This window comes from Wyeomyia smithii, chromosome 2, assembly GCF_029784165.1.
Source record: "Wyeomyia smithii strain HCP4-BCI-WySm-NY-G18 chromosome 2, ASM2978416v1, whole genome shotgun sequence".
NCBI classification, from domain to species: Eukaryota; Metazoa; Arthropoda; class Insecta; order Diptera; family Culicidae; genus Wyeomyia; species Wyeomyia smithii.
The window spans coordinates 37,325,183-37,351,615 of NC_073695.1; the positions used below are offsets into that span (position 1 = coordinate 37,325,183).

Genomic DNA, 26,433 nt, shown 5'->3' on the forward strand with positions numbered 1-26,433 from the left:
TCATATATTTTTCAAAAACATCTGGCAGCTCTGGTTTGTTATGATGTGAAGCAGTGATACCAAATGTGCAGATTTGTCTGCAAAACGCAGATTTTTGGAGTCCGTGTGCAGATATTTATTGATTTGCAGATATTTGCAGATTTTCCACGGTTTCTGCAGATTTTTGTCAAAGTCTCCTTATATTTGCGCAGATTTTCTTAAAATGTGTGCAGATTTTTACAGAATTTTGCCTGCGCGAGCGAATTTTTTTCGGATCACGGATAGATTTTTTTCAGATTTCGAGCACATTTTTCCGGTTTTTCGAGCAGTTGCAGACATTTTTCAAAAACATCTGGCATCTCTAATGTGAAGGAAAGAGTAACTTTAACCGCACGTTCATCTGTGCAAATAAACTCCTTCTTTTTTGTTTTGTTTATGGTTCTTTCCCATTTTCCGATTAGTCGCGTCTATATCAGTGTACCTAGTTCGAGAATGCTCCGGTGCAAATAATCATATTCAAGAAAAACTATCAACGTGTGGTACTTGCAGATGCAGTAAGGGAAATATGACTCACAAAAACAGATTCCCACAAAGAGGATCAGTGTCTTCCCTTGAGGACTACGCTGATAATCAAAGTCGCGATGTTAATGTAAGAACATCGCTTTAATTTTTGTTTGTTTAAACACGGATGGTGGATACCAGTAATCTACATGTATTTTTTTTTGTCTAGGAAGATCTGTCTATAAATTTGAATCTGTCCGAGGCTGACGACGAGCCACTTTTCTGCGTTAGACAAAATACAAAGGAAAAGTCGCAGTATGAGGTAGGTATTTGAACAGAACTCATACTTAAACATTTGTTTGCGAGAAAAAGAATATGGAAAGATTGCATCAGCCTGTCAAGTTTTGTAGTAAATTTGAATATTGTATCGAAATTTCTGACACCAAATTTTTTTCAATACTCCGTTTTACAGAGTGTTGATTGCATTGTAACTCTTAACATTTAGTTTATTGTATTTTTGAAAAACTCAACAATAAACTGATTAGGAGTGATAAAAAATCATAGACAAATTTGTTCAAAAACAAGCGACCCGATAACAATCCGGGGAATTACTAGCGTCAAAATCATTGTAACTCACTAAGCCACTACTTTGAAATCGTTCACCCATAAGAGGATCGATGAATCATCCGGTTAGAACTGATTTTCCTGTAATTGCAATGTAAGTGAAGTACGTAACTGATAACGAGCACACTGTGTTTCGCCGTACGCTCTCTTAGTTCTAACATTAACGTACGTCGCGCAATGTCTTTTCGAATACTGAGCGCCAAAACAACAGATATTCAAGAGGTTCTGTTCAGTTTTTTGTTCAGAAAAAAATCTAAAATACATTTTTTTCACACATTTCTCAGAGTCTGGACTACGATGTTTGCGAAAATGTTCTCTGGCAGGCGGAGCACCGTAAAATCGAGCCGTGGTTTACCGTGCGGAAGGACTTTGCCCGATGGATAATCTCACTGCAGATTGGTGTCGGCACGGCACTTGTGGCTTGCGGCATCAATATAGTCATAGATCAACTGTCTCGAATTAAGTATTCGTTTCTAAAACAAACAGTGGATAAAAACATCATAAGTGGAGATCTTAGCATACCATATCTTTACTGGGCCCTCACCAACGTGGTTCCGGTAATGATCGGAGCGACATTGGTAGCGTACGTGGAACCGGTGGCTGGTGGAAGTGGTATACCACAGGTGAAATGCTACTTGAATGGAGTCAAAATTCCTCGCATTGTGAGGATTAAAACATTGGCTGTGAAAGCGGTGGGTGTGGCCACGTCTGTGATTGGAGGTTTAGCTGGTGGTAAAGAAGGACCAATGATTCACAGCGGCGCAGTGATTGCAGCCGGATTATCTCAAGGTAAAAGTACCACGTTCCGGAGGGACTTTCGAATCTTTCGATACTTTCGTGACGATCACGAGAAACGAGACTTTGTGGTTGGTGGAGCAGCGGCTGGCGTTGCGGCAGCCTTCGGTGCTCCCATAGGAGGAATTCTGTTCTCGTTGGAGGAAGCAGCCAGTTTTTGGAATCAGTCACTGATCTGGAGGACCTTTTTTGCCTCTGTAATAAGTTCGTTCACCCTGAATATAGTTCTCTCAGCGTACAATGGTCTTAGCAGTTTCCGCTATCGCGGCTTATTCAACTTGGGAGAGTTTGAACCACTTCCCTTTGAATACTTCGAACTTCCCATCTTCGTGTTGATGGGCATTTTTGGTGGACTCTCCGGGGCTTTCTGGAACAGCCTCAACAAACGCATCAATATATTTCGTGCGCGTTTCATAAAGTATCGATGGGCAAAAGTGCTAGAGGCATGCTGGATTGCAATTGTCGTAGCAACTTGTGGCTGTGCGATGGCGTATTCCATCAACGATTGCCGACCATTGGGTAATGATCCGACGGAAACTCCGGTTCAGTTGTACTGTGAGGATAATGAATATAACGCGGCAGCTGCGCTCTGGTTCCAAACACCGGAAGCTACCGTAAAAGCTCTCTTCCATGACCCGCCAGGGTCTCACAACCTTCTGACGTTGGCTGTTTTTGTACTTATCTATTATCCATTGTCCTGTATTACATACGGTCTGAGTGTGTCACTCGGTATCTTTATACCAACGTTATTGGTAGGCGCTGCATGGGGTCGATTGGCAGTTTCGTTTGCAGTTTTGGCATTTCCAAACTCCAGTGTAAGTTGCATCTTAATGTTTGCAATGTTTGATTTTTAAATTAGTCTTTTCTCTAATTCACAGGTTTTTATGAGCCCAGGCAAGTATGCACTAATAGGTGCAGCTGCCCAATTAGGTGGCACCGTACGAATGACGCTTAGTTTAACGGTTATAATCTTGGAAACCACCGGTAACATCGGTTTTGTTTTACCAATTATCATTACTTTGATGTCAGCCAAATGGAGCGGTGACTATTTCAACGAGGGTATTTACGATACGCAGATTAAAATGTCAAAAGTGCCTATGTTACCGTGGCATGTGGAACCCTCACTGGAGCAAAGTTTTGCTCACAATATCATGCAAAAGCCGGTGGTTTGTGTGCGGAAAAGGGAGAAGGTTAAATACATTATTGATATTCTCAAAAGTACCAGCCATAATGGATTTCCGGTTGTGGAAGACGATAACAGGGTAAGGGCATGATGTGAAGCGTGATAACGTGATGTAATATTTTTGGATTTATGAATTTTAGAATACTCGCGAAAATGGGAAGCTGCTTGGTATTATATTGCGATCTCAACTGGTTGTCATATTGAAACGCAGTTTCTACGAAGAAAACGAACGGCATTGGCGAAACACAGTAACAATTGAAGATTTTCGCAAGGAATATCCCCGATATCCTAACATTGAGGTTATTATTGGCTCTTAGCATTCTAATTTATACATAAGTGATTTTATTTTTCTTATAGGATGTCCACATCAGTGATGATAAAATCGCAGACAATCGCACTGTCGACATGACAATTTTTATGAATCCCTCACCTCACAGTGTAAATCCGGAGACATCGGTTCCTCGCCTGTTCCAAAGATTCCGGGCTTTGGGCTTGCGTCACTTAGTAGTGGTAACACTGGAGAACCGTGTTCGTGGTATCATTACACGAAAAGACTTTTTGAAGAATTTGTGAAGTTTATTTTGCGTCGTTTTTACGTAAGTATTTTTAGTTACAAACAGAGCAAAACAGTATGCAATGAGTTTTATCTTTTGTACATAAAAAATGTATAGTATTAGAGAGCATGTATTATAAACTGTTATCTACATAAGCGATCGCTTGAAGAAGGCTCCATTCGCATCGGCAACTTGATTTCGCTTTCTGGCCATGGTTAGGAGCTTTTCTACCAGAAACATCCCAGTAGAAATTCCAAAACCCCAAGCAAGCAGCATCAAAGCGGGCCAAACGTCCACGATCGAAACGGGAATAAAACTACTGCCACCGGTGCATCTTGGTTTCGCTGTGTATATCATTGAATGTTCCCGATCTTGAATGCCAAATTCGCGCAATCGAAACAGCGCCAGCCGTACGATTTCACGGAAGGATGAATTTTTCTTCACTGCATAATACGGATCGATTATGTTGAGATATTCTATCTCCTGTAGACCACATTTTTCATCCTCCTGGTAAGTCTCGCTGATAACCTTGAATTAACAGAGGTTAAACGCGGTTTCGACTTGAATTATTTCTGGAAAACCTCAGTCAAAATTCTCATTACCTTGTAACACACTCCAAGTTCAACGTGAAACGCATACAAGCCCTCACGTATCTTCTGAACACCTTCAACCAGTGGAATGAAAGCGTCCTCTCGATCTCTCATTTTACGATCATAAATCGCCTTCCTCACCGGTTCCGTTTCATGCTACATATCAAGTAATAAAGGTCACAATTAAAGTACTTTAGCTAATATCTTTGAACTAAAAACCCACCGTAAAATAGTACTTATTGTAAACCGTATCTTCCGCTCCTGTCGCCAGACGGGAACTGAGCAGGTCTTGCAGGGATCGAATCCTAGTGGAAGGCGATTGAATCAGCGCTACGATATTGGCCGAGTAGCTGGCGTAAAGGAACATCAGCACAATCAAACTGAGCAAGATGAGACACCTGGCAGGAAGCGATTTTGGCTCCAGATAGGAGCCCTGCTGACAAGAAGTACCAAACATGTTCATGATCGTATCCAACAAGTTTGGACGTACGCTGTGTCCATATCGAACCGAGGTGTAAGTATATTCAACAAGCATTATTATTAGCAGCAGAACTGCCGACAGCAGGATGAAACTGATAATGCACAGCCAAACGGGTCCAGTGAAGGGCAGTAGAAAAACGTTATCCGTGACAGATAGTTTGGGTGATCGAAAGATGAACTTGGCCCTGGTTGGGGTGGTCATTGATAGATAGTCAATCTCTTTGATTCTGTCTGCCGTGAAGAATAGGGCAGTCCCACCGAGATCGGCCTGATCATTCTGTAGTTCGCCTATCATTCCACTAAAACGACCCGTCTCAGGATTTCGATAGCCCCAAGAGTTTACATAGCTGAATTGAACGGTCGCGTTGAGGCTCTGCACCAGGTAGAGTGTGAGAAAGTAGTTCTTTTTCGTAATTGTGTCCACTTGCTTATCGCGGTAATCCTCGAGATGATTCATCGTGTCGTTATGAGTTATTACAAGCGAAGCCCTCAGTTTAAACCGATTCAGGTTCTGCCGACGGATAGCGGCAATGGAGTTGGTTCGTAGTTTAACTATCATTCCCCGTCGCCAATACCCGAACGACTGTTCCTCAATCAGGTCTGTGCTAATTGCGTGGCGATAAACTTGCATGATTGAGAACTCATTTATTTTTTTCGCAGCACAAATATAGTAAATTTCGTTGCTAATCAGAACTTGAAGATCACTCAGGAATTCCAACATTTGCTTACAATCAAAATTCCTACTGTTGACGAGTATCCATTTGACGCGATAATACAGCAATTGACCAGCATCCTTTAGCAATTGTTTCGTTCTAGCGCAAGCAGCGTCAATTACGATCATATTCTGCTGCTGGTTATGATCGTTCCAAGGTAAGTAGGTCGTGTCCTCTCCGCCAAAATGTACTTGTCGCGTACGGATTTCATTCCAGAACTGTAACTTTTCGGTTGTGTTCCAGCAGGTTAAAGCACTGACACGCACTGGATACCGGAGGCAGTGGATCAAATTTGCAGCGACAGTGAGTAGCTGCCCTTCGCAGCTATGTAGCGCTGCTACGGAAATGACCAATAGAACAACTTGGAATCGCATTTCTTAGTGAAATACCTTGGGTTTTTGAAAGCGAGCTCTTATTTATATTCAAGAAGCTCCCGCATTCCAGAAATGTTAGGGAATTCGGTAGGCGTCATTGAAAAACTCTTGAAATATGAATCTCGGAATACTGAAGATATTCTGGTTGGCTTCAGAACAGATTTCTTCATACTACCAATGAACCCGTAACCCATCATTAACAGTAAGATCGATTGGTTGCCGAAGTAGTCAAGCTAAACGGATGACGACCAGAGTGCATGTCATGTTTATTTATTTAACCAATACGGGGAGATATGGCACCGCGCACATTGCGCAATGAATGTATTCACTCAATCGGAACTGACCGTCCAATACTGCTGCTGAGGGGAGGCCAAGCCACGACCTCATCGGAAATTCTCTCCAAAGAACATCTGACGGCGGTTCTCGATAGAAAAAAAAAGTCTAGTGAATCATTTATCAACTAGCAAAGGCAGCAGTTTTCCAGTTTGTATACGAAATCAAGCCCAATTAGACTTGATAATGAAGTGGAAATCGCGTCTAGAACAAAAGCTCGGCTCTGCACTCAGCTTGGGGGTGGGTTTAGCTCGACGGATGCAATCAAAACATACAATCAGTTGAATCATTCATTGGCATGAAATTATATGGACGCTTTCCAACGAGTACCTAACAAAAAGGCAACAATTAGCATAAAAGCACAATCTGGCCCAAACATTTTAAATATTATCGTCCCCACATTGTTCCAATCGGCCGCGGTATGCACCTACATGCGGTTCGATGATTTATCTTGTTTCCTTATCAGATAGATGATGCAGTTTGCCTCACATTGATTTTACCTACTTAGAAGCACGCTATATAAAAACAAACATAACCTTGATTAACTTGCGAATCAATTTACGGGTTCAACAGTTTTTCGCAGTTACGGATTAAAATATTGTGTATCGCAAACTACCAAGTCGGAGTCTGGTCTATTTCGGTTGAAAATCGACGGCCTCATAGCTTTCTTGGCCAATGGCAAGCGGGTGTTGGAAATTGTCGAAATAACTCAGAATTTTGCTTTTTTGGAACTGGAGGAAAACACACAAGACTGTTGTTACATGAGTATAAGAAAGTAGAGTCCATTGTCCTATTAACATTTTTTTTTTCAAATTGTCAAACTTGTCGGAAAAACCAAACATAATTTCTCGATTCGATAGAAAACACCCTTTTAACACATTTTAACTCATGAACTGTACATCGTAAAATCTAAGTCAGTAAGTATGAATTTATGTGGAATACTTCCAGCAATTAAAAAAATATAATCTGAAAAGGAGGAAATTGGAAAAAATAATAAGTTAAGGTCGCAAAAAAAGCTCAAACTTTTTCTGGAAAAATAGAAAACGAAAACAGAATACAAGCTTAAAAATCATTTGCTAAGCCCAAGGAAATATTATTTTTTTTAATAAATTCTGCCAGTTAAAGCTGATTAATGATACTAATACTCCGCAGCTGTTGGTTGCGCCTGGCGATGATGATATTGGTGATGATGATGATGATGAGCTAATCGCTTCATCAGAGAGCTTATTAATACGACCCCTTGGCGGGAGTTTCAACGCAGTTTTAAGCTAACCTCCGTTCGAACAACGAGCAACAACATCACGCGGTCCGGGTTCTCTATACAAAAGCGGTTCTAACAGTCAACATGCCTGCCGTTGAACGACAGATTTCGAAATACTCGTTACTCATCACACTCGTGCTATCCGTTCTGGTGGATTCGACTTATGGATTAAAACTAGCCCGAGCTATCACCGATGAAGTCGAGTTCATCACACCCAGTGGCATTGGACCTGCGGCGTTTGGTCCACTAGGGCCACGTGGTTTCCGGGGCATAGAAATTTTACCTAGAGTAAGAATCAGTGCTTAGTTCGAAGTGTTTGTCGCCAATTGAAAAAAAAAACGAACATCATACAAGCCTTAAGCTAGGTAATTTACTAGCATGTAGTTTGTGCACCTTCAAACTTTCCAGCTTGCCGTACCAGACGTTGGGAAAATCTCGGCGTAACGCATTGTTCTTCTACCAAGCACGCGCTATCGTGCGTAACTAATCTAGCATCATTGACGTTCTCAGGGGAATCGGAACTAAAGTTATTTCCTCTCAGTGCAGTTCAAGTACGAGCACTTGTGAATTGTGCATCGAGATTAGTCAAATTTATGTGACGCATGTGAATATGAAATGTGTAAAGCATCCAGTATCAAGACGGGTGGATTGATTTGAGCCGTCAAAGTACACGTATAAATTACAGTTTTACTCGGCAGAAATTGCCCTGCTCACAATTATGTCATGCACTCAATCAGACAATGTAAAATGAAAATAATAATATGTGAAATTCTAATCTTTGAACAATTTTAATCGTTGTTTCCAGAGTGTAAATTCGTAGTTTATCTGGATTATCAGTTGTCTGGACACTCAGCAGCAAATAATCAAATTAATTCACGAATACAAATGACTATATCGTAAAGCTACCTGAAAATTAGAGTTCAAATGCGGGACACCAATTTAATTCTGTGACGAGTCTGGAAGGAAGGGTGGGGTTAATTTGGGCTTAAGTAGCTAGCTTTAAATGGTCAAAAATTACATATGAATAGTTCAAAAATCGTCTCGATTTTTTAGAAGTGAAAATTACGTAGAAGTGAAAATTTGTTATTCTTCTTTATTTACCTTATTCAACTGAACAATTCGCATATTTCTTCTTAAATTTGTATGTTTTCAAAAAAAATCTGTTTTCCGTATACACAAATTTTTCGTAGAAAATTGTTCGAAACTCGATTTTTTTGCAGATAAATTTGTAGGTGGTATCCCTGTCAGGTAGTTCGTTCGTTTCGAAAAATTTGGCTAGGGAAAAAGCGAAAATTTTTGCTAACGATCAGCCGTGAAGACTTGGTTATTTCACCAGCCTGTAGTTTACAGTTCATGTGAAGCGAAGAAAATCATTTTTCGAATAAGATTTGTGTGAACTTGTATGGACCCTTGTCAGAGAGGAACGCTGTCCTAGTGAAAACATGTGACATGGACAATTTTATTGAAATCGCAGGACATTTCAAAGGCGCGCGGGACACTCTAGATCAACGCGGGTCGTCTGATCATTTTACTCTATCGTTGAGTTTTTAATTGAGGTCGAGAGCAGGACAGTGGATGCATATGCTTGGCAAAAAAAAGATCAAAGGTTCGAATCCTTCCTCGCTACCGACTACGAGCTTTAACTAAATCTGGAACTAAAACTAACATGTTTTTTCTTATATGGTTTAATTTGTGGGTCCCTCTGATGCTTTTCAAGTAGTCATAAATCAGCAATGTGTATGTAATCAAGGTGGTGAGTTTCTTGAGAAACCTGGAAAATCAGGGAATTCAATTTTCGATCAGGAAAAAAAGGGGAAACTGAAAAACAATCAGAGAAAAAAAATTCACCGAGACGCTACTCTCGGGTTTCTTGAGCTAAAACGATTTTGACGTTGACTAACGTCTATATCGAAGTTAGGCCCCTGAATTTGAAAATCTAGTAATTCAACCAGGGAAAACCAGAGAAAAGTGGTCAGGTTTTGAGCGCTTATTTTGCAGTCATCTATAATCAGGTTTTCGAGGTTTTGGCATCAATCGATCAGAAATTCTTTTACGGTTAAATTTATGTAACAAAAAAAAACTATTGTTTGAGATACACTATTGAAAAATTGGTAATTAATATCGATTGTCTAAATCATACCGCGCAGCCAATCACTACCTCTCTTCCCAAGCACAGTCGACACTAACGGATCAATCGATCTGACTTTGTTGTTATTGTTGTTGTCACTTTCTGTTTCCGATGTTTATGCTGCTGCTAGCGAAAAAAACCTTGCAAATATGCATCTTTTTGTTGGTGTTAATTTTACGACAGCGGCCGGCGCCCCATCATTTTGATTCCAAAACTGCACCAGTGACATGCGGACGCTAGGTGATAGCAGCTGAAAGGAGGAAAGACAAAAGAGTACCGGTCATCTCGTGCCGGTTTCACCCGTTATGCTGGTGGCTTTTAGTAGTAAATGGCTACTGCAAAACACTTAAATGGCTGGAATTCTGGACGGACTAACCAGGAAACTATAATCGGCAACTGGCACCTTTTGGTGCCTCGAAATTTTGGTACAGAAGCGGCTAATTGAATTTTCTGTTTTACCAAATGCTGCTGCTAGCGGAAAAAACCTTGCAAAAATGCATGTTTGTGTTGGTGTTAATATTACGACAGCGGCCGGCGCAGCTTTCAAGAAACATTTGTCTCTACCATTCCATCATCTATGTAGCCCCTCCTTCTTTCTAATTATCTGACAAAGCCTTGGTATAAAACGTAACGTTCGAACATTTCACCCCATCAGTTTCATTATCAAACCGTACCGGATACATACCGACGCTCGGTGTTAGCAGCTAAAAGGAGGAAAAACAAAATAGTACCGGTCATCTCGTGCCGGTTTGACCCGTGATGCTGGTGGCTACTGCAAAATACTAAAATGGCTGGAATTCTGGACGGAAACTAGTAAACAGGAAATCGGCAACTGGCACCTTTTGGTGCCTCGCAGTTTTATAATAGAAGCGGTTAGTTGAATTTTATGTTTTACAATTGCTGCTGCTAGCGGAAAAAAACCTTGCAAAAATGCATGTTTATGTTGATGTTAATTTCACGACAGCGCTAGGTGTTAGCAGTTGAAAGGAGGAAAGACAAAATAGTACCGGTCATCTCGTGCCGGTTTCACCCGTTATGCTGGTGGCTTTAGTAGTAAATGGCTACTGCAAAACACTTAAATGGCTGGAATTCTGGACGGACTAACCAGGAAACTATAATCGGCAACTGGCACCTTTGGTGCCTCGAAATTTTGGTACAGAAGCGGCTAATTGAATTTTCTGTTTTACCAAATGCTGCTGCTAGCGGAAAAAACCAGGGGGGATCTATCTGTCAAACATCGTGTAACCAACATATTCGGCAACATGGTGTTTGTTTTGGTTTTTGTTCTTTTTGGTTATGAAATTGATCGATGTGAAATATTATAGAATTGGAACGTTTTCTTTATCAAAACTCGAAAAACTTTTTTGAATGTGTTGTGTAGTGATTTTTTCCTCATTATCGTTCATAGTTACAAACGTCACGGACCAACAAACGTCATGGACCAGAGCTGATCTGCGATAACGCACACATATATGAAATTTGACAGCAGTGAATCCCCTCTGGAAAAAACCTTGCAAAAATGCATGTTTGTGTTGGTGTTAATATTACGACAGCGGCCGGCGCAGCTTTCAAGAAACATTTGTCTCTACCATTCCATCATCTATGTAGCCCCTCCTTCTTTCTAATTATCTGACGAAGCCTTGGTATAAAACGTAACGTTCGAACATTTCACCCCATCAGTTTCATTATTAAACCGTACCGGATACATACGGACGCTCGGTGTTAGCAGCTAAAAGGAGGAAAAACAAAATAGTACCGGTCATCTCGTGCCGGTTTCACCCGTGATGCTGGTGGCTACTGCAAAAAATAAAATGGCTGGAATTCTGGACGGAAACCAGTAAACAAGAAATCGGCAACTGGCACCTTTTGGTGCCTCGCAGTTTTATAATAGAAGCGGTTAGTTGAATTTATGTTTTGCTGCTGCTAGCGGAAAAAAAACCTTGCAAAAATGCATGTTTATGTTGATGTTAATTTCACGACAGCGCTAGGTGTTAGCAGCTGAAAGGAGGAAAGACAAAATAGTACCGGTCATCTCGTGCCGGTTTCACCCGTTATGCTGGTGGCTTTTAATAGTAAATGGCTACTGCAAAACACTTAAATGGCTGGAATTCTGGACGGACTAACCAAAAAACAACAATATAATCGGCAACTGGCACCTTTTGGTGCCTCGAAATTTTGGTACAGAAGCGGCTAATTGAATTTTCTGTTTTACCAAATGCTGCTGCTAGCGGAAATAACCTTGCGAAAATGCATGTTAGTGTTGGTGTTAATATTACGACAGCGGCCGGCGCAGCTTTCAAGAAACATTTGTCTCTATCATTCCTTTATCTATGTAGCCCCTCCTTCTTTCTAATTATCTGATGAAGCCTTGGTATAAAACGTATTGTTCGAACATTTCACCCCATCAGTTTCATTATTAAACCGTACCGAATACATACGGCCGCTCGGTGTTAGCAGCTAAAAGGAGGAAAAACAAAATAGTACCGGTCATCTCGTGCCGGTTTCACCCGTGATGCTGGTGGCTGTTAGTAATAAATGGCTACTGCAAAATACTAAAATGGCTGGAATTCTGGACGGACTAACCAGTAAACGAGAATAATCGGCAACTGGTACCTTTTGGTGCCTCGAAATTTTGTTACAGAAGTTTTGTGAAAGAAGCGTTGCAATTCCCTCTACTATTTGCTTCAATGGAATATTTTTTTTTTTATAAGAATACGGTAGTCAACGTCATGCGGTCGTGTCTTGAATACCACCCTCCTACTTTTTTCGGTGTAAAAGTCCAATACCTCTACTGTTTGATTTTGTATCCGATTGAATACTTTTTTCTTTTAGAATATCAGAGTTGCTTTTATCTACGTTGCATTTTTTTTTTCTGAATGGTGAAAAATATCAGGGAAATAAAGAATATATTTCAGGGAATATCAGGGAAAATCAGAAAATTTAGTTTTGAAAACTTTCTCGGTACCCTGATAACTAGGGAAAGTGGTAAATCGCGATTTCGCGGAAGCCGCGAATCCCGCGAAATTTAGCTTCGACCGCGTAATTCACAAAAACCCGCGAAATGCCGCGAAAGTAATAAAAACAGCAACATCCTATGACAATCATGAAACATTTCGATTTGCAACCTATGAAATTCATGAAAACCAACAACAAGGACAAAGCTAAAGATCAATGGGCACCTAGATGACAATGGAAGGTCGTTTTTTACGCAACCAATAACATGAAACAGTACTACAACCGCTCTCTTACAACGCGATTTTGTCAGTCCTAATTGAATTTTGCGATTGGTGACCTGCATGATAGAATTCCTGAGAGTGCAGCCATAAAATCCAAGTTGCAATGGTATTAAATTTTGGCAGGTATTCGAATCGCGGACGTTTTCCTGAATTTTCCCGGTTGGCAATTGAATATTTATCGATTTTCGGAAACTCGGTAGATACGGAACGCAGCGTGAGCCAGTATAACATGAATAATACGTGCCTACCGACACCACAATATAACTTAAAAAAATTCGACACAGCACGTGCTTTTAATTAGTAATGCAAAGAAATTATGGATTGTGCGGTTAAATTACCGTCCATTAAATTAAATAAAACAATTGTTTCTTGTTTTCATCAGAGAAAAAATCACTTTATTCAGTACTTTCTGAAGAAAAAGGGTGCCGCGAAATTCCAATATTTTCTATTTTGCCACCCGCGAATTTTCAACTTTTTTGCCGCGAATTACCACTGTCTCTACTGATAATGTTCTGCTGAGCCAGGATATCACGAACTGAGACATAGGTGCTTATTACGGGAGTCACTTCACGGTGAAATCAGAGTGAAGTGAACAAAATCCTATTACGGGACTCACGTAAGTGAGAAAAACGTCGCAAAGTGACATCTGCCGCGGAATCTGTGTTATTGGTGCTTATTACGGGAGTCACTTCACGGTAAAATATATTTCACTCTCACGCTCACTTCACTTTTTTAGACCTATTCCCGATTCCACCTCAAGTGAGGTGACAAATATCACCTCCGTGGGGTGAGATTGACAGTGAAGTGAAATTGAGAATAGGACAAGTGAAATGAAAATGTTTCCCAGCTCCAAAATCTATAAGTCCCAGAAAGCCTTTTTTTCTTTTTTTTTAGATAACACCAGATCTTGACGTGTTCTGTATTTCTAAGACATTCGGCATCAAAAAAAATGTTTTTTTCGGTATCGAACATTTTCTGAACTAGTTTGCATTTTTTTTTTTCATTGGGCAAAAAAATGAAAATTTAAACGCTTTAAGGCAGCGGTTCTCAACGTTTTGTTGTCCGCGTACCCCTTGGCGATATTTTCCAAATCAATTGTACCCCCTGTAGAGCAAATTTGAACAACAATTGAAGTATTATAAAACAATATTGTTTTGTCCGCCATTAATGATTTTTCTTTCGCGTACCCCCTGAAGGCTTTCGCGTACCCCTTGTGGTACGCGTACCCCAGGTTGAGAACCGCTGCTTTAAGGCACGGATCAAATTCGGATTCGTTTCGTTACTGAAGAAAAAATCCAATATTTATCTTTGGATCACAAATCAATCAACTTTAAGACTTATGGCATCTTCGTGGAATCATTTCACCGTTCAAAATGGTCGTGAAATAATTCCACGCGAAACGTCGCTTTTTCCGTTCTCACTTCACTGATATGACACTCACAATAACCCAGATTCCACGGCAGATGTCACTTTGCGACGCTTTTCTCACTTACGTGAGTCCCGTGATAGGATTTTGTTCACTTCACTCTGATTTCACCGTGAAGTGACTCCCGTAATAAGCACCATTATGGGTGTCATATCAGTGAAGTGAGAACGGAAAAAGCGACGTTTCGCGTGGAATTATTTCACGACCATTTTGAACGGTGAAATGATTCCACGAAGATGCCAAAAGTCTTAAAGTTGATTGATTTGTGATCTAATGGTAAATATTGGATTTTTTACTTCAGTAACGAAACGAATCAGAATTTGTTCCGTGCCTTAAAGCGGTCAAATTATCATTTTTTTACCCGATGAAAAAATTGCAAACTAGTTCAGGAAATTTTCGATACCGAAAAAAAACATTTTTTTTTTGATGCCGAATGTTTTAGAAATGCAGAACACGTCAAGATCGGGTGTTATCTAAAAAAATGGAAAAAACGACTTCCTGGGACTTAGAGATTATTGAGCTGGGAAACAATCTCATTTCACTTGTCCTATTCTCAATTTCACTTCACCGTCAATCTCACTCCACGGAGGTGATTTTTGTCACCTCACTTGAGGTGGAATCGGGAATAGGTCTGAAAAAGTGAAGTGAGCGTGAGAGTGAAATATATTTCACCGTGAAGTGACTCCCGTAATAAGCACCATAGGGTTGTATTCCTCGGACCCTGAGGGAGTCCAAAAGTAGAGATCTGGCGCCACAGAATTCAGCACATACCCAAACTACGTGTTCAATGTCATGATACCGCAATCCACAAACAAAATGATTACTACTAGTTATCCCAATGCGCAATAGATGTGCGTCTAACGCGTAGATGTTGGAAATAATCCGAGACATCACGCGAATGAAGTCTCGTCCTAAATCTAATCACCGAAACCTAGGTTTGGTAGATACCTTGGGGATGATGCTATGTAGCCACCATCCCAGTTCTCCCAGGTATGGCAGTTGACAAGCACTGTGACGTGAAAATTGCAAACACTCGTTGTAGGCAATTGGTATCACCGTTTGTTTCGCCCAAAGTGTCGACTTTCTCATTGCCCGGAATGGAACAATGAGAAAAGACCCACACTAAGGTAATCTAAGCATGCATTTTTGCATTTTTCATCGATCGTAGAGCCTCAATAGAACTGAGACTGTCCGTAATGATGAAATAATGGTCCGTGGGCATTTTTTCGCTAATTTCTAGGGTATACTGAATTGCAGCCAATTCTGCGACGTTAACAGCAGCAAGATTATCGAGCTTTTTGGAGACGGTTCAATTTGCTTGAAGATACCGAAGCCCGTTGATAAGCGATCCGTCAGTATAAACCGCATTGTTTTAAACAATTGGGATATGACAAGTGTACCAAGACAACCAAGCTCTATAGATTTATCCTTATGTTCGCTACGGTTGGATTGCACATGGAAGGTAATATTGGATCCCCACGGTGGCGATCATTTGCCTATCTTAATTTCAATTACCAACGGATCAAATCACGTACAATCGATGAACATTCCGTACAACCTCACACGAAATATCGATTGGAAGTTATTCGAGGAAAATATTTCACGAGCGATCGAGTCGATTCAACATCTTCCACCACTTGAAGAATATAACCTTTTCGCGGGTTTGATTCTGAGCGCCGCGTTGCAAGCCCAAACGAAAAAATGTCTCAGTGCAAAGATCACCAGACGGCCTCCCACCTCATGGTAGAACAAAGAGTGTTTCGATGTCTACGCGGTTAAGTCTGACGCATTTAAGGCCTTTCGGGATGAGGGCAAATCCGACGACTTAATTGAGAGCTTGGGAACAAGTATAAAAGCGGAGTAAAGAAATGCGGTTATTAGCGTCGGTTCGTAAACGAAACCTCGAGCAGGATGCGAAAACGTAATGTAGTCAACGAAAGCGAAGAGTCTTCAAGTCGGTGGAAATTGTTCGCAATGCGTCTTGGGGCCGCACCCGGATTAATTTGAACTTGTTGAAGAACCTTCCCGTCGCCGCCACGAGGCGTTTTGTGAACTTGTCCAAAAAGTTCCTGAGTCAAAATATTATATCGCAGGATTGGAGACAAGTGAAGGTAATCGCCATTCAAAAACCGGGAAAAGTGGCTTCTGACCACAACTCGTATAGGCTGATTGCAATGTTGTCCTGTATTCTGAAATAGATGAAGAAAATGATTCTGCGTCGCCCAGACCATTGGATCGAAACAAACTTCACCGACATGGATTTTCCCCAATTTTAAATAACTAGCAAATAATTAACAAATTGTGCATTGTTGGAAAGCTTATGCGTTTTTCGCATGGTGATCGGACAACAATTCGAATTAACTATATGGGTCTTCCCCAGGGCTGCTTAAACCTCTTTTCTATGCGAGTGACATCAATGATTGTCTTGCAAATTAATGCACGATAAGACAAATGGTAGATGACAGTGTGGTTTCTTTCACAGGAGACAGAGCTGCTAATCTGCAAGGACCGTTGCAGGACACCTTGCACAATTTGTCTGATTAGGCCTTACAGCTAGGTATCGTATTCTCTGCGGAGAAGACTGAGATAGTAGTTTTTCTAGAAAGCTCAGCTCCGCTTACAGATGATGGGTGAAACGATCTCTCAGGTTCTGGTATATAAATATCTCGGCGTCTGATTCGGCTCGAAAGGCACCCGGGGTTGTCAGGTTAGGTATCTGACAAAAAATGCCAACGGAGTGAGTTTTCTCCGAACAATAACTGGGTCATGGCGGAGAGCCCACCCAAGAGACCTGATAAGGCTCTACCAAACAACATTATTATCGGTGCTTGAGAACAGGTACTTTTGCTTCCCCGCCGCTGCAAACACCCAACTAATCAAGCTGGAACGATTGCAATATCGCTGCTTACGCATCGCCTCAGGTTGCATGCGTTCGACCTATACGATGAGGTTGGAAGTTTTGTAGGGGAAGGGGTGATAAAATGGACACCCTAAGCCATTTCCCAATTTCCTCCACAGTTTAACACAACTATAAGTCGTTAGCGCACATTAACTGAGCCACTAATGGTTGATACAAAAAATAAGAAAAAGTACTCAAATATAGTATTTTTCGTAGTTTTCATGAGCATTTTCGAAAGCAGTTTTTTGGGGGACACGTGTGGGTAAAATGAACATAGGGAGGTGATAATATGAACACCTTGGGCGTGAACATCAATTATCCCTTTACAGATAGTAAAATGTTGTTCCATAGCACGTGACACACTTACGCATTCACCAACAGTTCAATTTTCACCGTTTGTCGTAGAATTATATATGACCTTATCCGCAAGAAACTGGGAAATGGAGGAAGCTTTTTTCACGGACATTCCGCATTCAACGGTACGTTTGGCCGCGGTCATCTGTTCATCGGTCCGAGGTTACTCTTGCGTTTTTCTGATATAAACACGAAGCATCTAGATTTTCCAATGGAAATTAACACAATTTTTTGATCATCACCATGGGCTGTCCATTTTACCCGCACATACATATTATTGAAAATACCTAAATATATCAAGAACATCATTTAAACTATTACTAACCTTTGATGATTTCTGCTGGTTGATAGTCTGAGTACAGATATTTGCAGAAAAATCGTTATAAAATACTGTTTTACACTGTAAAAAACCTTATTCTTTGTAGGCCAAAAATAACATCACCACCACGAAGTACACGTGTTTTTGGTTTTTGTTTATTATTTTGACTGTTTGACTGTACCATGTCGCATACTTTGTCTCAAATAGCTTCTAGTGCCTCTAAGGTGCCAAAGAAGTTTGTACTATTTTTCAACGTAATAGTCGAGATTTAAACGGGTGTCTATTTTACCACCCCTGTTCATTTTACCCACAGTTCCCCTATAATAGTTAGCATGTGTGGTACAACTAACAAAAAAGTCTCTAAATAAATCTTAGTAAATGAACAAGAAGATTGTTTAATGAGCACCATACAAAAAGTTTGACTTATTACCCTCGCGAAAATGTCCAATTCTCGATGAACAATTCATAGTTCATTTCACCTATTTATTTGTAACAATCTTTTTAAAACAAACTGTTTATTACCGTCAGCAGCTGCATTGTAAGTTTTCTCATTGTTACTTTTACACAATGTAACCAAGTATATTTTTACTAATGATTATTCAAAATTCAAAATTTCTTTTATGTTATTTCTTACTGTCTCCACTCATTTACTGATGTGACGATTATTTTTGAACAGAGAACTTCGTCTAAACTTGAACCCTCTAGTACATTTCCCTTTCAAGGGCAAAATATATTGAATGATCAGAACATTCCCTTTCATGCATGCTTTATTAGGTTTTGTTTAATAAAATCCATATTAACTCTCTTCGATAGACTATACATGTGAGAATAACATAGGAAGGTATGTCAAATTTGTTTTATCATCCTGGGTAATTTACAGTTTTTTCTACTCACCGTGAAATGTCGATGCAGGTACTAACTTTTCTTCTACGATGCACGGTTTAAGTCATGCATATTTCAATATGGTAATGTCAGAACCAACCTGGCGCTAATTTAGTATTTTTAAACTCATGGTAATTACTACAATGTCAACTTTCAACTATTTCCTATCGTATGATCCGCTTCTGTACTTTTTCATGGTTTTGCTACGTTCGGTCGCGGTTGCAGCTTGCTTCGATTAGCGGACAATCAGGAAAACTTTTAAAACTTGTTGCTTCCTTGGTTTCGCGAGGCTTGAGTATGAACGTAAAATCATTTCAATGCGACAAATACTAAATTAATTTAAAACCATAGTAGTTTTTTAATATTAAAAAACACCTGTAACACAGCCCGAACCGTCATGGAAAGCGGGGGCCACGCTGGTAGCAGACAACCCAGAACAGCAGATAATGGGTACCATTTCGTTCCGACAGTGGGCACCGGGTCACATCGAGACGAGCATTAACGCGACCGGTTTACCGGTGGGTAAGCATGCCGTACACGTGCACGCTTTCGGCGACATGAAGGAGGGCTGCAAATCAACTGGGCCACACTTCCGGAGCAGTATCGTAAGTCAAATGTCATGGGAAATTCGCGTTAATGCCAATTTGAATCGTTTTTCCCTTCTACAGATCGGTAACATAGAGGTAAAAGAGGATGGCAATGCCATGATTGATTTCCATAGCCCGTATATCAATCTGTTCGGTTTTGCTGGCATTGTTGGTCGCTCTATTGTGGTTCACGAGAAGGCTTCCGAGATCTACCGATTCCCGGACCTTTCGATTAACAATCCAGTGTCGTTTCAAGGCGAAGAGGACACGGTAGGGGCTAGAATCGCTTGCGGTATAATCACGATTCTGGACAATGTGGCGTAAAATAAGTGCCTGCTATTGAAATAAGTAATGTACTTTATACTTTACATACACAATACAATGTAGCAAATGAATTATTTAAAAAGATTTGATTTAATTTGAGTAAAATTGTATTTGATGATACCTTTGGGAAAATGACTCAATTTTCGATTTGTCGATGCTGCCAGTCGTTAGCTATATAAAAACAAGGTCGAAATTTATACTTTGTTAGTCAGTTCTGACCCTGTTCAACATGTTCGCCAACGTGAAAATTCTTCCCGTTGTTTTGGTTGCTATTTCTTCGGTTTATTCAAACTCTCCAGCGCTAATATTGGATTTGGTGCTGCATTGGAAACAACCAATACAGCTCAGGGTGGAGACTTGCTGGACTCCGAGAGAACTTAACGCTTTTATGGAAATCGCTTCTCGCAGTAGTGGAATACATTTATATACTCAGAAAGCGAACGACGAAAACCTAGCACATCGATCAGTAGTTGTATGGGATTTGTACTGTCATGACCTGAAGGATATTGTTGAGCATGACTTTTCACAAACTCGATACATTCTGTTCAGTGATAAACCTTATTCTACATTTGATGACCGTCCAGTTAGGAACATCATTGAGGTGTTCAACACGACGAATATCAGAGATATCACTTATGCGGAGAGGGATAAGGGCAATGGAAAATACCTGATAAAAAAAATTTACAAAAAGCTGCCATCAAATCGATTCGTTGAAAAACTCATTGGATTTTGGCAAGAGAATAAATTAATTTATCTTCCGCTAGAGGTTGACCGAATTAAAAATCCGAATCTTCAGGGTACAAAACTAAAAGCAGCCATCATCTGTAACTCCGAGGACAACACAGAAACAACGGTTAACATTGCTCTAACGGATAGTTTGGTCCGTTTGCTGAATGCTACCGTAAGCTACCACTGCGTTGAGGACTGGGACAATGGAATACGTCGCGGTCTTGAGAACGGTACCTTCGATCTCGGAGCATCTCCAAGTTACATAACCGCACAACGTTTGAAGCAGATACAGTTCCTCACTATGACAGCGCCTTTGAATTACGAGTTCATTTTCCGTTCGCCAAAGTTATCCTATACGGGTAACGTGTTCTACCTGTCGTTTCACAAACACGTTTGGTTGTCTACTATAGGGATTATGCTGCTAGCTAGTTTTCTACAGCTCCTGATAAACCATGTTGATGATATGATTGCTCCGAGGCAGGGCTCCGACGAAGAAGCCAATTATCTGAACGGTATCAGCGGAGCGTTGTTAAATATGGTCAGCATAGCCGCACAGCAAGAAGCGCTCGCTCAATTGAAATCCATATCCTCGCGTAGTTTGAACATTATCATGCTAATTAGTCTTATGGCATTGTACATTTGCTTTTCCGCTAACATCGTAGTGTTGATTCAGTCACCTTCCCGCGACATCCGCACTCTGGAAGATCTGCTGCATTCTGGGTTGCAACTAGCAGCGCAGGACAGTGCTATTAATCATATTTTTATGTCGGTGAGTATCTTTTATTATTTGTAATATCTCGTATGATCTGACGTAAATTTCTTTACACAGACACAAACTGACCCTGTGAGAAAGGCAATGTATACAAAGATAAAGGAATCTAAGTTATTCCTACCGGTGGCTGAAGCTTCTGAGCGAATACGAGCAGGATTGTTCGCTTTCCACGCCGACACAAATCTCGTTTTCCGTTACATGCTAGAGCATTTTCAGGAAGAAGAAAAGTGTAACCTACAGACGATCCGGTATCTTCAGCCGTTGGATGGATATTTTTCGATGGGAAAAAAATCACCCTATTTGGAGCACGTTAAAGTTGGGTAATGTTTCGAAATCAAAGGTGAAAAATTGGTTTTACATCAATATTCAATTATAGATTACTTAAACTGCAGGAGTTTGGTTTCCAAGTAAGAGCTATAGCGGCACATTACCTTGCAACACCTCCGTGTATTGGAGATAGTGTTTTCGACCCTGTTTCCATAATAGATGCCTTGTTTGCCATACAGTTAATGGCATGTTCGCTGTTTTTAGCTGCTGCAATACTCGGTCTAGAGAGAATCACGGATCGTTTTCATCTGCAAAGGTTGCTGCTGACGAAGCTTGACCGTGTAATCACAGCGGCCACACAATACCTAATTCAATTACGTTCTAAATTCAAAACGCTCTCTATGATCTACAAATAGGACAGGAGTCATCTCTGCGAAAGTCAATAAACTGCAGTGTATTCTTCGTAGAAAAAAGTCACATTTTAATAGTAATCTGAAGAGTAAAACAATATAAAAATATTTGCAAATTTTTGTTTTTTCTTGCGATGAAGTGTACGATTGTCATTTTAATGGCTTTCAGCTGCGTTATTGCCATCTGCCATACGCTGCATAGTTAAAAATTGAATGTTGAACATCTCACTGAGTTTAAGGCAGCAATTTAGTTAATATACAACTGTAACTTAGCGTAGTTGGAATACCTTCTATTAAGTTAGCTAAATTGGGCACTGTACACGCAACAGGGGAAGCAGAAAGTCAAATACGTTCATTAAAAGAAGTCAAGTCATAGTACAACACAGGGTTACAATTCTGTTCGGCAAGAAATGGCAAATCACTACACACCTTCGACGATTGTGTCCATGTTTTCCTTGTTTTCTTCGCATTCCGCCTCGGTTCCAATCTGTAATATGTTAGAAAGCACGTTTGGCATAAGACTTGCATTGTCGCTCTATTCAACTGTTAAACTGTGTGAACACAGAGACAAATTGTTTTTTTTTTTCACAATCCAACTTAAAATATGCGTAAAAAAATAATAACATCATCCTACCTTGGACAGTATAGTCGAAAACTGCAGATCCTTGAATCGTTTCTGATCCTCGTCCAGCACGTTATACCGCGTGGCTAGTGGAGTGGAATTCCGAATCTCGTCCGAGTTCAAACTTGTGCACAGCACGCTAACATCCTCGTTGTCCTGCGAAAAATATTTTGAACTGCAATAATCGAAACTCGTCGCACAACCAGCTTTAAGCTTACCTCGTTGATAATGTTGGACACATCAAGATCCATCATGCCTCGTTCTCGCCAGAACCGACGAACGATTCGATCGTGTGGAGAAGTCATTGCTATATCCTTCGGGTAGCTAATCGTTTTTCGGGCTGGCGTCTGTCCAGTTGGTTGATAAAGGACGAGCTCTTCTCGGTGAAACCGATCGACCTGATCACAGAGCTCTGCTAAACTACAATCAGTCTGCTGCTGGTGGGAGGTGATGTTACTCTGCAATCGCTTGTTCAGCGAAACAGTGGTATTTCGAAATTCTGACTGGGCAGCATAATTGGATCTCAGTTCCTTTTGCAGTGCTTCTCGCTGACATTTGTGACCAGCGATGAATTCCGTTTGATCCTGCTCTCGTTGAGCTGTGAAATCCTCCCATCGAATGCGGAAAATCTCTTCGGATGTTTTAAAATGTTCCTTTTGCTGTGACACAGTTTCTTTCAAATGGGTGAATGTAGTTTCCATCGGTTGAATGATCTGATTCTGGAGCCGTCCTTCAATAATAGATTTAGACTCCTGACGCGTCGAATCCAACTGACGAATGTCACTTTCCAGCTGTTTAAATTCTTCCTGCTGGCTACGCACATTTCTATCTATTGTTTCGGTATTATTGGCAATTGTTGACACTAAAGAAGCATTGTTAGTTTCAACATCACGGCTAATTGTTCGTAACCGAACGAGTTCCTGTTCTTCGCTTAGTCGATCAAGTTCCAGTTCTTTCATTTGCTCCATAATCTTCATCAGTTTTTCCTTTCGTTGTTCATTCGCTCGTTGGGAAGTTATGGCAATTTCATCGATTTGAGTCTTACTTTTGCCGAATTGTTCGGCCAGCTCACCAATCATTTTCAAACTTTCCTTTTGTGCTGTGCAAAATCTAAGGTTGCTTTCATCATTTCGACGACATGCCTGAAGCACTGTCTCTAGCATATTCTTCTGTTGTTCCTCTTGTTCCGCCAGAGTCCTTTTCAGGGACTGTGTGTTGGCTGCCAATGTTGTTAGTAGATTTTTAACTGATCTATCAATACTGTCGGTATATTCTTGAACCTGTTTGATTTGCTCCATGTTCCAATTGGTTTGATCCAAGCGAAACTTAGCCAGCACGTCGGAGTCCTTAGAGAGCATACCCAGTGAAAGAGTTTCTAGAGCCGAAAGTTTGGTGTGCATGTCCTGCTGAAAACTTTCTTGCTTTTCAATGTAATTTTCTGTAAATTGAAAAGTTGAATTAAAATAATTAAAATAACGATTTATTTTCTAACAGAGTTCTATAGAATAGTATTGAACATGTGCATATTTTTCAACTCACCCCAATCGCCAGCAAGGGCATTGCTAATCTGATAGCAGTCCTGGGTCAAATTTGTTGTATTTGCTTGCATAATTTTCACTCGATTCTTTATCTGCTCAACAAACTGCTGGCATACAGTTTGATTTTTCATATCCGTCTCTTTCCTTCTGTCGATCGTATCATGCAACCCCTTCGCGTCGCTCTGCACCGTTTCAACCACCTCGATCAGCTCCTTCGCTTGCCCGGTCAATGCTTCCTCCGTTTCAACGTGCCTTTCTAGAATTACTTTTTTCTCCGCATACCTTCGCTTCGTCTTGTTCAAGGTTCGTTTCGTTGTAGTTAATTCGTGCTTGGTGAGAGATAAATCCCCTTCCGTCTTACGTAGTATATCTTCCTTTTCGATCAGGTTGAGGCTTACCTCCTTGAATATTGCTTCCTTTTTGGCTAAGTCCTCTTTGAGAAGTTTGATCAATACAACTTTGTCGTTCAGTTCCTTGGTGGTCGATTCTGATTTGTACAGCATTTCATTGTAGGTCTCCTCCGGCAAGTAAATACCATTTTTGTCACGGGTGGCCATTAATTCTCGCTTCAACCGATCAATTTCTTCCGTGTACTCTTTAATAACTGTTTTCTTCGAAAGCTTCTGATTTGCTTCCGGTTTGTTCTGAATATTCTTCGCTCGGTGGGCATACTCCAGTGTACTCATGGTTTCCTCGAAATCCTTATGACCAGGAGAAATTGTCGCAATAATTGAAGTTTTTGTACGACCTCCTAATGATTCTTGCAGCAAACGGGTAAGCTTGGATTCTCTGTATGGTATATGCGGAGTTCGCTCAACTAGCGCCGTAATAACGCGACCTAGCGTCAGCAGAGATTGATTAATATTTACAGTTTCACGAGTTCGAATACCCTTTTCGTTGCCAGCTTTAGTGATGTTTTCGCTTCCGGCCAAATCGACCAGATTAAGTTTACCAATCTTTAGTAATTCTTCGCCTTCTATTCCGTTCTCCTTTATGTGTACAATGATCGAGAAGATAGTATGTGAACGGGACGACTGAGCATTCATGAGGGTCGAGGCGGTTCTGCGTCGGTCCTGGCCTTTTGCCAACAGCTTATAAACATCGTCTTTGCTATGGACGGGGATTTCTTCCAAACCTGTAACAAAAATCAAATTAAACTTCATTACAATTAATCAACTCAAACAACTGACCTTGAACAATAACGGATCCCTTCTTGTTCACATCATCGTAGATACGAATCTTGACCGTATCGTCGGTAGAAAGCAAATCACAGAGTTCTTCATTATACAGTTCCAAATAGGAAATTCGCATTGAGAACTCTAGTTCCGTCATTCGCAACTCATCAAAAAGATGATTTAGCGCACGCGGAATGATTCCGGTCTGGGTGTCATCGTCCCATCCGGCGCTTAATTCAGGCTGTTCTTCACCAACCATTGTATAAGTCTTTCCGGTTCCAGTCTGCCCGTAGGCGAACACTGTACAATTAAATCCAGCCAGAACTTCTTCGATATAGGGTGCAACAACAGCATTGTATACTTCATGTTGCTTTGAGTTAACATCGAAGGCTCGGTCAAACGTAAACTTCTTAGCATTTCTTGTGTCAAGGATCATTGGTTTTAGCAATACTTCTTTACTCGACACTATCTCAACCACTTCCTGTGAGCGGATTAATTTTTCTCGTGTGTTAGTAGGTCTAAAATAGTAAAACTTAGAATAACAAAACAAACTATTTGATTTAAAATCCGAATCACCTGAGCCGAAGATATACTTGAACGTTTTGATTGCATTTGAGCGGCTTACCATGGCTCGAGTTGTTTCCACTACTGGCATTCATAGTTATGGGCACTGTTTTGCTTCCACCTTTAATTGACGAGCAACGTTACGTTACTCAAAATAAATCTTACGAAAAATAACTGTATCTATGAACAATCAGTAGGTTTCACCGAAAAAACAATAAGAAATTCGACAATTTCATAAAGCTTACCGGATTTCAATGACCGTTTGATTTTTTGATTGCGAAGATGAATATTTTATACCGCCGCTCTTCGGTGAGATGAACAGTCAAATTCGTTTCGTTAAGTTCATTCATTGTGCGCTGCCAACTGCACGGCACATAGTTAGGCAGCGTTGCCAAGCATATAAACGGTGCAGGTTGGTATACACCAGAAGGAAAAAATACATATATAATTCTCGACTAGAAACTGTGTTATAAAGAGATAGGCAAAGAGAAAAGCAGTAAATATGGCAACCCTTTGCTAATATTTTATTTTAAACAATTCTGGCAACCACATTTATTTTCGCATGACTTTTCATACGCACTAGAAAGTGTAATGAAATTTTGAAACTTTGTAAGGATATATTACTGAGTTTCGGTGCGAGTTCATACAATTTTAATAATTTCCAATGCATCACTCATAACATGAGCATGACGAACACATTTTTCGTTGGAACCATAATTGCACGTGATTCACAGAATTTAAACTGATCGCAACACATATTCTGTACGAAAAGTAACACGCATGAGTTTGTTTACTTTGCACACTTGGAGCCTCG

General features: G+C 40.5%; 5 protein-coding genes across 9 annotated transcripts; 3 read left to right on the forward strand and 2 right to left on the reverse strand.

The window, feature by feature from the left end:
- Positions 1-338: 338 nt before the first annotated feature.
- Positions 339-3,776, forward strand: LOC129721774 (H(+)/Cl(-) exchange transporter 7). 2 transcript variants are annotated; one of them, XM_055674707.1, is made up of 6 exons: positions 339-628; positions 710-802; positions 1,389-2,714; positions 2,778-3,161; positions 3,223-3,381; positions 3,440-3,776. In XM_055674707.1, exons 1-6 carry the CDS (start codon positions 545-547, stop codon positions 3,653-3,655), a joined length of 2,262 nt encoding a protein of 753 aa, XP_055530682.1. In that variant the 5' UTR covers positions 339-544; the 3' UTR covers positions 3,656-3,776. The 2 variants fall into 2 exon arrangements, with proteins under 2 accessions (XP_055530682.1, XP_055530683.1); XM_055674708.1 differs by lacking the exons at positions 339-628; positions 710-802 and adding an exon at positions 957-1,326.
- LOC129721775 (glutamate receptor 3-like) lies at positions 3,710-5,793 on the reverse strand. The gene is made up of 3 exons (XM_055674710.1): positions 4,450-5,793; positions 4,239-4,382; positions 3,710-4,164 (listed from the first exon to the last, which is right to left on the reverse strand). Exons 1-3 carry the CDS (start codon positions 5,791-5,793, stop codon positions 3,784-3,786), a joined length of 1,869 nt encoding a protein of 622 aa, XP_055530685.1. The 3' UTR covers positions 3,710-3,783.
- Positions 5,794-7,330: 1,537 nt separating this feature from the next.
- LOC129721777 (superoxide dismutase [Cu-Zn]) lies at positions 7,331-19,647 on the forward strand. Its single transcript, XM_055674712.1, has 3 exons — positions 7,331-7,675; positions 19,018-19,236; positions 19,300-19,647. The coding sequence occupies exons 1-3, from the start codon at positions 7,472-7,474 to the stop codon at positions 19,540-19,542; spliced, it is 666 nt and encodes a 221-aa protein (XP_055530687.1). The 5' UTR covers positions 7,331-7,471; the 3' UTR covers positions 19,543-19,647.
- Positions 19,648-19,753: 106 nt separating this feature from the next.
- On the forward strand, positions 19,754-22,199 carry LOC129721776 (ionotropic receptor 75a-like). Its single transcript, XM_055674711.1, has 3 exons — positions 19,754-21,040; positions 21,101-21,363; positions 21,420-22,199. Exons 1-3 carry the CDS (start codon positions 19,772-19,774, stop codon positions 21,724-21,726), a joined length of 1,839 nt encoding a protein of 612 aa, XP_055530686.1. The 5' UTR covers positions 19,754-19,771; the 3' UTR covers positions 21,727-22,199.
- Positions 21,772-25,933, reverse strand: LOC129721772 (kinesin-like protein Klp61F). Of its 4 annotated transcripts, none has more exons than XM_055674706.1 (7): positions 25,865-25,933; positions 25,632-25,740; positions 25,071-25,573; positions 23,882-25,015; positions 22,561-23,780; positions 22,355-22,498; positions 21,772-22,207 (listed from the first exon to the last, which is right to left on the reverse strand). In XM_055674706.1, exons 2-7 carry the CDS (start codon positions 25,712-25,714, stop codon positions 22,142-22,144), a joined length of 3,150 nt encoding a protein of 1,049 aa, XP_055530681.1. In that variant the 5' UTR covers positions 25,715-25,740; positions 25,865-25,933; the 3' UTR covers positions 21,772-22,141. The 4 variants fall into 4 exon arrangements, with proteins under 4 accessions (XP_055530681.1, XP_055530680.1, XP_055530679.1 ...); XM_055674705.1 differs by having other exon boundaries at positions 25,632-25,779; positions 25,865-25,927; XM_055674704.1 differs by having other exon boundaries at positions 25,632-25,799; positions 25,865-25,907.
- Positions 25,934-26,433: the final 500 nt, after the last annotated feature.